The 10,650-nt window shown below is 41.7% G+C and overlaps 1 protein-coding gene and 2 non-coding genes across 3 annotated transcripts in view; 1 reads left to right on the top strand and 2 right to left on the bottom strand.

The window, feature by feature from the left end:
• Positions 1 to 224: 224 nt before the first annotated feature.
• Positions 225 to 10,650, bottom strand: part of LOC140930777 (furin-like) — a 121,111-nt gene continuing 110,685 nt past the window's right edge. Inside the window, exons 13-14 of the mRNA XM_073380495.1 lie at positions 2,957 to 3,115; positions 225 to 2,343 (exon numbers count right to left, since the gene is read on the bottom strand). Coding sequence (XP_073236596.1) covers positions 2,195 to 2,343; positions 2,957 to 3,115 — 308 coding nt within the window. The 3' untranslated portion in view covers positions 225 to 2,194. The remainder of the gene's footprint in view (positions 2,344 to 2,956; positions 3,116 to 10,650) is intronic.
• Trnas-aga (transfer RNA serine (anticodon AGA)) lies at positions 4,209 to 4,282 on the bottom strand. Its single transcript has one exon. It is a non-coding gene; the product is annotated as a tRNA-Ser (tRNA).
• Positions 4,418 to 4,491, top strand: Trnas-aga (transfer RNA serine (anticodon AGA)). The gene has a single exon. It is a non-coding gene; the product is annotated as a tRNA-Ser (tRNA).

Here is a 10,650-nt window from a genome sequence, read left to right as displayed (position 1 = left end):
TAAACGAGCGAAAAACTGATGTTAGACCTTATCCATACAAATCGGATAGTTTTGCGACATTTTCCTGACGCTCTTTGAAATAGTTCAGTAGATGGGGGGGGGGGGGGGGGGGGAAGGGAAGGGAAGTAGGCTTCCAGCGGTCCCAGCTGGACAAGCCGGTATGTTTCGTTATCTCACTATAATTTGATGGTGTACTCCTCCAAAAATTACGATACCAGCAAGACTTGAATAAAAACAACCTGCGAGTTTATTGAACGGCTTCCCTGTAGTTCTGTTTATTTTCACAATCACGGGGTTTGTGATAATTTCTTAAGACAAAAACCAGCCCTATTTGATACAGACTACAACACTGCTTAAGATTATTATAGGGACCTTTATACTTTATTGCGAGAACGAAACATGGTAGGGGTAAGAACTAAAAATTTGCAAAGAATCGTATCTCCTGAACAATAACTCTTTCCTGTAGCTAACTATCACATCTATAAAAAAAAAATAGGGATGACGATGATGTGATAATTAATTTCCTGAGGCACGCGACTTGGTTTGAAAACTCGTACTCGTAATCAATCTCGTTCTCGAGAACCAAGGTAAAGGTCCCTGATAAAATTACCCTTATAAACATTTTTGTTCTAACTAAATGAAATCATAAAACTCTGTAATATATTACGTTTTCTATTTACATTTTATCATCATGCTTCAATACCTTACAATGGGCTCACAATACATTACAATGCAATTCAATATATTCTATGACCACTAAAAATATGAAACCTATGTAAGGGAAACCTCCTTACTCTAAAACAGTTCTCCAGCTAGAAATAATTTTCCTTTGCCTAAAAAACAAATTTCGGCTTAAGTCACGGACAAGAGAAAAATGAGGTCGCACTCAATCAAGGACTCGTTAACGAAACTTTTGTAGTCGCGGGATTGATTACAGCCGTATATTTACTGAGACAATGTTACTTCCTTGTACAGCGGTTCACATGCCCTCACAATAGATTTCATTTATCGGCACAGTGATAGTATTTGGTATATGTTTTTTACAGACAGCATTATTTTGCCAACAGAGTAAAGATTTCGTCGGATATCGGCCAAGTTAAGTCGGGCATGGTACGAACACTGACTGCTATTTCCAGCTCCGCTTCTCGTTTTCACCGTGACGTCGCCCTTAACAAGACTATATCTCATTTGATGAGAAACGAAGGAGCGTTAACGAGTAAAAGGTCGCCTAGGCAATTTAGTCTAACAGGATCATAAATTGTAATCTTTAAAATAACGACCATAAAAGCAGAAATGTTACTTCTCATAATAAACTTAGCAGAAATATTTCTGTTTAAATGCGCATCCTCCAAGAAAAGAAAAGAATAGAACGCTACCCAAAATTTTTAAAGGGTTACTGGTGGGTCCACTAACAACCGCTGATCAATTAGTGGCTTAATTTGCTTTGAAAGAAGACTTAATCTCAATTCGCTTGAAACGACGTGGAAAGAAAAGTTACCATGATTGATCTGAATATCCCTCACTTTTGATTTTATGATCAAACGTCATCAAAAATTATTTTGGTTAGTAACTGTTCTAAGAAAAATCCGCCCTTTGTGATGGCCGCAATCAAATGATGTCACGGTTTTGAAAACTTTGGTTCGCGATTAATTCGAAAGCGAAAATAGGAAATCCTTTGTACATTAATCTAAGTAGCAGAAGCTACTCATTTGCAATGTCACCTCGCGCGTGCAATGTAGTGTTTCCACTCCTGTTTAATAAATTTTAAAAACAACTTCTTTCTATTCTAAACGACTGTGCACGTAGACAAGTCAAGAATGCGTCAGCTGTACAATCAACGCTGGTAATTTTAGGGTCCGCAGATACTGCATTAACGGAGCAACATTTGTTTTCCATATAGAACAGTTTCATTCAGTTGGTCTGAATAAAAATCTAAATTTTGCGTGATAACTACACAGTATTCAAGTCTAGGGGCTGTGTACATCTTAGATAACATGTCCCTTTATGACAAGCATTCGAGACCTCGAACCCCGAAAGAACGCTGGGCCTAAAAGGGGTAGTTGTTAATAAGTACCTCCACTTCTTGGGGGAGGGGGTATAATAAACTTAAGGTTATAAAGGCCGGGCGTGTAAAGAGAAAACACGGGTACTTCGAGTCCTCATTGTACTAGAGTTGACGAACCCCTTACTATAACTACATTTTAATCACTTCTTCTGGCCCCGCTGAAACTCCCACGAGTTGATGAGGGCCCGATAACAAACGCATATAAAGCAACGAACCCACACAAACCACGAATGCGAGGAACACCGTAACTCCAACCACGATTCCAACAACTTCCGCTACTAAAAAGCAAAAAAGAGAGGGACGTGTTTGAAGCGTGAGTAAGTAAAAGCATAAATAAGGATTAATTAGCAAACTGAATGGAATAAACCCCCCAGTGATTCAACTAAGGCGTTTCAATTGAGGAAAAAGATGTCATTTATCCGATGAATATTGTCCTCTTCATGCGTTGCATGCACATTTCGAGCTATATATGCACGCGAGAAGTTTGAAGAGAGAGAGACAGACATCGGAAGTGATACGTTCGAGCTGCACCTCTACATGCACGCGTAGCTTCTCCAAACTTCTCAAGCCCTTCAACAGTCACTACCATTTAAATACTCACATAAAAGCTCTTGGGTCATTTGAAATTCAATTTTGTTAACATTTCCCAGGGTAAGGAGTAAGTAGGTATTTATACACATGTTTACTTTCTAGCCAAACTCTACGAGTTTGCATCGCCGTAAATAACTCCTCAGAGCAGTACAAAACAAAAGAAACCAGCCCACGACACCAAGATTTTACTTTAAGAAAGGAATTAAACCATTTCCTTATACAATCTAAAAGGTGGCTCTTCACGTTTGATCACGCTATCTCGGGCAAATACCATCCCAAATCCTGTTAGCAGACACCGACCTGAAAGAGATTTTGACCTGCGCTCAGTTGCTTCTGTTACCGTTGTCGGAGTTCTAGACATTGGTTGTGTTGTTGGAAGTGAAGCATTGATGCGAAGGTTTCCTTTAAGGGGATCTGTTTCTGTGCCATACAATATCAGTGTCCAGTTGAAAAGCACACCTGGATGCGAAATGAAAAATAAATGAACAAATACAGTCCAACAAATAATAATAAGTTAAAACAAAAACAAAGAAGCAAACAAAATAAAACAAATACACGAAAAAAGTCCCTTTGAAGTTTGGAAAGAGCAATGCAAGACGAGTGACATGTAACGTCAAGCTGTTCGTCAGACATTAGGATAGAACAGCATAGTAAGCTTCATGGAATAAGTCAAACCGCACCATATTCAACTTCTGTCAGACAATCTATGTAACGAGGTCACGTTTATCGAAAATGATTTTCTTCGATTTCTACCTTTATATGTGCCAGCGGAGACTCTATATAACGTTTACAAAAGCAAAAGTGTTGAAAATACCACTCTTTTCATTTGCCTGGGATAATATAACCTTACCCTACTCACACCGGACTGTCGATAAAGTGGCTTGTGGAAAACTAAAGGCGGAGAAATCCTGTTTCGTGTAGAAAGCCAAGTTTTCGCAAGCGAAGAGTATGAATGCAAGTGAAGGTAAAATATTCTCGTAAATTAAAGCGATACGTTTCTCAGAATATTTGAAGCAATTCCTGGAACTCTACGTAAATAAATTCGGTGTTTTGGCTAACTTTGTATTCAGCCAGGCTTTGTTGTAATTATTTAATTGATAAATTGCTTTAGTTATTAAGAGCTTTTCTGGAAAGTGTGACAGGGTTTGTTCTCCCTTGGTAGTAAAACGTTTTATACTCGACGGAAGAAAAGACTGACCTGAGATGATTTGATACGCTCGCAAAGCGTAATGTAACAGTATAACATTGAACTCGATTGGAAAGTCACTCTTTCACTCACTCCATCGCTCGCGTGCTCTAAACCTTATTGTGGACAGGTTTCAGACAAATAATATGGTGATTTATTCTCACGGACATTTGTACAATGTAGCTTCATACAAACACTTATTATTGGTTCAAAGTTCAGTTTTTATCGATTGGCTACGTGTCGCAAGAAATGTCTCACTCATGAAGGAGCCTCCAACCAACCAACCTATGCCACTGATATTAATATTATAAAGGAAATAAAGGGAGATGTAAAGAATCAGCCATAAGAGGACACAGAAAAAATCTGAGCCCCAGATGGGATTCGAACCCACGACCCTCCATGTTCTAGATCGGATGCTCTAACCACTGAGCTACTGAGGACTCGTTAGTGAGCAAGGGTCATTTTTGAAGGTTGGACTTGCGAGCCGCATTATGTGTTGCTTGTGCTGGACTGTGTGACTGCGAGATGGGGTTCGCAAGTCTAACCCACAAAAATGACCCTTGCTTGCCAACGAGTCCTCAGTAGCTCAGAGGTTAGAGCATCCGATCTAGAACACGGAGGGTCGTGGGTTCGAATCCCATCTGGGGCTCAGATTTTTTCTGTGTCCTCTTATGGCTGATTCTTTACATCTCCCTTTATTTCCTTTATAATATTAATATCAGTGGCATAGGTTGGTTAGTTGGAGGCTCCTTCATGAGTGAGACATTTCTTACTATTAATGTGACTGTGTAATACAGTTAAGCCTTAATGTGTTGCTTGTGATGGACTGTGTGACTGCGAGATGCAGTTCGCAAGTCCAACCCACAAAAATGACCTTTGCTCGCCAACGAGTCCCCATTAGCTAAGAGGTTAGACCATCCGATCTAGAACACAGAGAGTCGTGGGTTCGAATCCCATCTGGGGCTCAGATTTTTTTATGGTCCTCTTATGGTTGATTCTTTACATCTCCCTCTATTTCTTTTATAATATTAATGTCAGTGGCATAGGTTGGTTGGTCGGAGGCTCCTTCATGAGTGAGACATTTCTTACTATTGATGTGACTGTGTGATACAGTTAAGCCTTAATGTGTTGACTATTAATATGACTGGACGAAAGGACTAATGAACTAGAGATGGTGGAGAAAGACATTCGTGCGTTAAGGGATTCATTCGAGCCCTGACTGGGTGAAGTGTGATGCAAATTTGCATGGACCGAGAATAAAAACTCTAGTGTTAAAACATATAAGTCAAAACAGTTTAGAACTTGGAAGGACTTGGACAGAGAGACAATTTTCGTTTATTCGATTAATAGTTTTTGAATTCGCTTAGAAGTTTTTTTGTGAATTTGAATTCGGTCAAATTGTAAAATTCGTAGCTAACAGTTTGTGTACAATTTTTGAATATAGTTCATTCTCGTGAACATTTTCTGGTAGAAGAGCGAGGTTAATTGCGGTCATGTCATTGAACGGCAAAGTAGCGGATGACGGCGGTGAGGAGGCAACTAGCGGCGAAATCGAGGAGCGAATAGAGGACTTAAAACAGGACAAAGCTATACAGAAATCATCCTTTACTCGGATAAAGAACAAATTACTTCGCATGCTGGACGAACAAGATTTTCCAAGCCGAAGAGAGAGAAAAGAAATGTGTCACCAACTCAGCAATGCTCAGGAACATGCTATGGAAACTATGCATCATCTTTCAATGGAATACGCGCTCCTTAAAGACAGAGAAAAAAGGAAAAAAGTCGTCGAAGAGATGGACAAATTGGAACTAGAATTTTCGGAGGCGAACGAGAAAGCACAAGAGTATTTAGATGCCCGTAAAGATGAGTTATCCAGTCTGACAACCGAAGCGTCAGAAAACACCCGTCGCTGTCGAATTACAGAAAGCGTGGCAAAGAAAAGCGGGGAACAAATTCGAAGGGACGAAACTAAGCATAAAGAGAAGGTTGACGATTACAAAGGGTCATTACGGGAATTTAATCGTCATTACAAAGAGACATTCGACTCCTGAGGTCGAAAATATACAAAAGAACCGTACGAAGAGCCAACGTTTGGTCGGGATATGTGGAATCAACTAAAGAGAGTTTCCATTCCCGTTTTTAACGGTGATAGAAGAGCTCATGAAGGATGGAAACCAGCATTTATGGCGTGCGTTCATCAAGCACCAACCACACCTGAATACAAATTACCTCAACTCCGGCAGCATTTATCAGGAGAAGCCCTTAAGATCGTGGAACCTTTAGGACATTCAGCTGCGGCTTTTGAAGCAGCAATAGCTCTACTGGAACGTAAATTCGGCGGAGAAAGGCGAAAATTAGCACTGCATCTCAAGGAATTGGAGGATATCAAATCCCTTCGCCCGGGAAATGCAGGAGACATCGAACGATTTGCAGATTTGTTGGATGTAACTCTCGTAAACCTTAAAGAGGCTAATCGTCACGACGAACTCGGAAAAGGAACATTGTGCATTAGCTTATGCAAGAAATTAAACGAGGGGATGCTGGCCCAATACAATGGTTGGATATTCAAGAATCACCGCTGGGAATCAGTCGACGCCCTCAAAGAATTCGTGTTACAGGAAGCGGAATTACAAACAGTAGCATCGGAGACCATTCGAGGTGTAACTTCGTCAAACAGGAACGTTGATTCAAGACGGAATCGGAGCAAGAAGGCATTCTTTGGGAATGCTCAGGAATCGGAAATTCAGAAATATCGCCCCTGCAAAGTGTGCAAAGGACATCACGGAGTTTGGCGTTGTGACAAATTCAAAGATTTGCCAGTTCAAGAAAGATGGAATGCTGCGAAACGCTTGAAACTGTGTTTTCGCTGCCTAGGAGGAGACCACCGCAGTCAAACGTGTGTCAGGACTAGGGTGTGTGGCATAAACAACTGCAAAGACAATCACAACAGACTTTTGCACTTTAGCAAAGAATAAACTCAAGCCGATCAAAGACAACCGGTTGAAACTGGACCAACAACAGACAAGAACGAGGCAGCTTACGGCATATCGAACACTAAAAGTGAAACGAAACCTGAAAATGAGAAAGTGACATTGGTCCTTTTACCTCCTCGGGAGCCTGGTGACAAGCAAGCAGAGAGGTCGCACACGACTACAACAGCAGAGGGTACAGAAACAGGCTTTCTTGCTCTGCGAACAGTTCCTGTGATTCTTAAAAATGGTAGTCGTGCAATCAAAGTGAATGCCTTACTTGACGAAGCTTCAACCAAGACGTACATTAATGCTGACACGGCAAGTGAACTCGGACTTCAAGGAATCTCGTGGAAAGTCACTGTGAACGTTCTGAACGGTCAAACTGCAACATTTGAGACTATGCCCGTTGATGTTGAACAAGAAAGTTTGGACGGGAGCGTAAGCAAAACTGTCAGTTCATTCACTACAGAAAGGGTCACAGGAAACTTAGAAGCAATCGATTGGAGAAAGCATGCTAACAAGTGGCCACACCTGAGAGGCATCCAGTTCCCGAAACCTGGACCACACCCCCTAGTGGATATTTTAATAGGAGTTGATCACGTCGATCTGCACTATTCATTCAAGGATGTCAAAGGAAGACCAGGCGAGCCAGTGGCCAGATTAACCCAATTAGGATGGACGTGTGTGGAACCTACCAGCAGACTTACCTACGAGAGGACTTAAACTGCCAGAACTGACCAAGAACGAGAATTGGCAGACTGGAACGGACTTTTTGGGGCGCGAGGAGTCGGAATGGCCAGTTAACAAAGTAGTCATAGAACAAGGAGCTGCGAAAGTAGAAGTAAAGAAGTCAAATTCAGAATTACCAGACCATTTCAATCATCTTTATGACGAGCGAGCAATGATTACTATAAACCAAGAGGACCCATCATGGCGTTTAAACCCCAAGCGTTTCTCAAGTTGGAAAACATTCACGAGAGTCCACGCGTGGGTCCGTCGTTTCGTGGATAACTGTAGAGGTCGCGCGAGACAAAATGGAGAATTAAAGCCAAGTGAAATCGAGGACACAGAGGTTCAGGTTATTAAAAGCGCCCAGCAAGAAGCCTTTCCCGAAGAGTATTTGGCCCTTCAATGCCCAAAGGAGCTACCGAAGAACAGTAAATTGCTTGTTTTTTGACCACGATTGGACGAAGAAGGTCAGATGAGGTGTGACAGTCGACTTAAATATGCAGAGTTCTTATCTCATGATGCTCGTTTCCCGATAATTCTTCCTCGCAAGCATGAAGTCACAAAATTGATTGTGAAGAACTTTCACGAAGAGGGGAATCATGCAAGTGGAACGAATCAGACGCTAGCAGTCCTATCGACTCGATTCTGGATAATATCTGGACGTGAAGAAATTCGAGAATGGGAGAAGGAGTGTAATGGGTGCCGCAGGCGGAAGGCCAAAGCTGCAAAGCAAATTATGGCGCCCCTTCCACAGATCAGACTTCGGTTATCACTCCAACCTTTTGCGCACACAGCTGTAGATTTTGGGGGACCTTTCGTCACAATTCAAGGAAGAAGATCTCGAAGACAAAAGTGATACTTGTGCTTATTTACTTGCTTAGCCACAAGGGTGGTTCACCTTGAGATGGCCTTTGGACTTGACACTGATTCGTTCTTAAACGCCTTCTATACGATGGTCAACCGAAGAGGACTACCCAGAGAGATGTTATCTGACAATGGTACGAACTTCGGCGCGGCCGAGAGAGAATTGTGCGAATTGGTTGAGGTGCTGGATCAAAGCAAAATTGCCCAGTCAACAGCAAACAAAGGAGTAATGTGGCACTTCTACCAGCACTAGCACCACACTTCGGGGGTGTACACGAGATGATGATTAAAGCTGCAAAGAGGGCTGTGAATGCAGTATTGGGCAATGCAGACGTGACAGATGAAGAATTAACAGCAGTATACACAGGAGCAGAAGCGTTATTGAATTCGAGGCCCCTCACGTACCAATCAGCAAACCCTGAAGATGATATTGTATACCACAGACACCGAACCACTTTCTGATAGGTCAAATTGGAAGTCAATTCGCACCAGAATCCGTAGACGAAACCAATTATAGTCTCAAGAAAAGATGGAGAAGAGACCAAGAGCTAGTTAGTCATTTCTGGCATCGTTGGCTCAGAGAACGGATCCCAAGTCTCAGCAACAGAAGAAAATGGCTGAAAGAGGAACGAGACCTTCAATCAGGAGATGCTGTCTTAGTCATATTGCCCAACACACCACGCAAGCATTGGCCTCTAGGAAGAATCGTCGAAGTATATCAAGGAAAAGATGGTCATGTAAGAGTCGTGAAAGTCCAAGTGGGAAAGAGCCAACTGACCAGACCTATTTCGAAATTGTGTCCGTTGGAATTGCAGTAAAGAAACTTCCGTAGAAATGGAACGAAAGTAGAGCTAGAAGATGATTTACATGAATGAGACAGCAAGACGTTCGTTAATAAACTTTGGTGACAATGTCATCAACATCGATTTGGATTTTTTATATTTATATTAATTTAGTGAGCCTAGAGACTTTTTCCCCTTCTTTCGTATAGATAAAGTTGATATGCTGCGTCATATCAAGGGGGAAGAAAGGGACAAAAGGACTAATGAACTAGCGATGGTGGTGAAAGAGATTCGTGCGTTAAGGGACTCATTCGAGCCCTGACTGGGTGAAGTGTGATGGAAATTTGCATGGACCGAGATTAAAAACTCTAGTGTTAAAAAATATAAGTCAGAACAGTTTAGAACTTGGAAGGACTTGGACAGAGAGACAATCTTCGTTTATTCGATTAATAGTTTTTGAATTCGCTTGGTAGTTTTTTTGTGAATTTCAATTCCGTCAAATTGTAAAATTCGTAGCTAACAGTTTGTGTACAATTTTTGAATATAGTTCATTCTCGTGAACAGTGACCGTGTGATACAGTTAAGCCTTAATGTGTTGGTTGTGATGGACTGTGTGACTGCAAGATGCGGTTTGCAAGTCCAACCCACAAAAATTACCCTTGCTCGCTAACGAGTCCTCAGTAGCTCAGAGGTTAGAGTATCCGATCTAGAACACGGAGTGTCATGGGTTTGAATCCCATCTGGGGCTCAGATTTTTTCTGTGTCCTCTTATGGTTGATTCTTTACATCGGAGATTGTAATAGCTGGTCAGTTCTTATCTAAACTATGTACATGTGACATCTGGCTTGTGGATAGCAACATCGTCTTTGTCTTCTTCGAGTTAAGTGCTAGATGGGAGTAATTAGACCAGGAGCTCACACTGTTTAGTGTGGAGTTTAGTTCTTGCGCACATCTTTGTAGCTCACGAGCTGGACAGCTGGAGTATATTGTTGCATCGTCAGCGTATTGAAATGAACCAATCGAGGAAGGGAGATGATTTTGCAGATCGGAAACGTAGAGATTAAATAACACTGGGCCGAGGATCGACCCTTGTGGCATACCGAAACGTACGTTCACTGATTCAGATGTACGATCATCGATCTGTACGAAATGGGACCGGTCACTCAAGTAGCTATTGAACCAGCGCAGAAATGGCTTCGAGAAACCAAGCGTACTCGTATTAAGCGTCGTATCAAGTGCATGACTCAGACTCAGGACAGCAAAAGTAAGATTTACTCAGTCAGCGTTTAGAATATTCCGTGCGCTGCATAATCTTAGCGAGAACAAGAAAAGAAGGAAAAGCCAACTCTAGGGTCACGTTTCACAATATCTTGATGTCCACGAGCTTGTGTCATGTTTAGCTTGTCAACACTTTATTTCAAATTAGTGCGTGCGCATACTTTCCTGTCATTTTATTTACAC

Source organism: Porites lutea, chromosome 3 (assembly GCF_958299795.1).
Source record: "Porites lutea chromosome 3, jaPorLute2.1, whole genome shotgun sequence".
NCBI classification, from domain to species: domain Eukaryota; kingdom Metazoa; phylum Cnidaria; class Anthozoa; order Scleractinia; family Poritidae; genus Porites; species Porites lutea.
The sequence above is the reverse complement of the archived record's forward strand: the minus strand, read 5'-3'. Positions and strand labels throughout refer to the sequence as shown.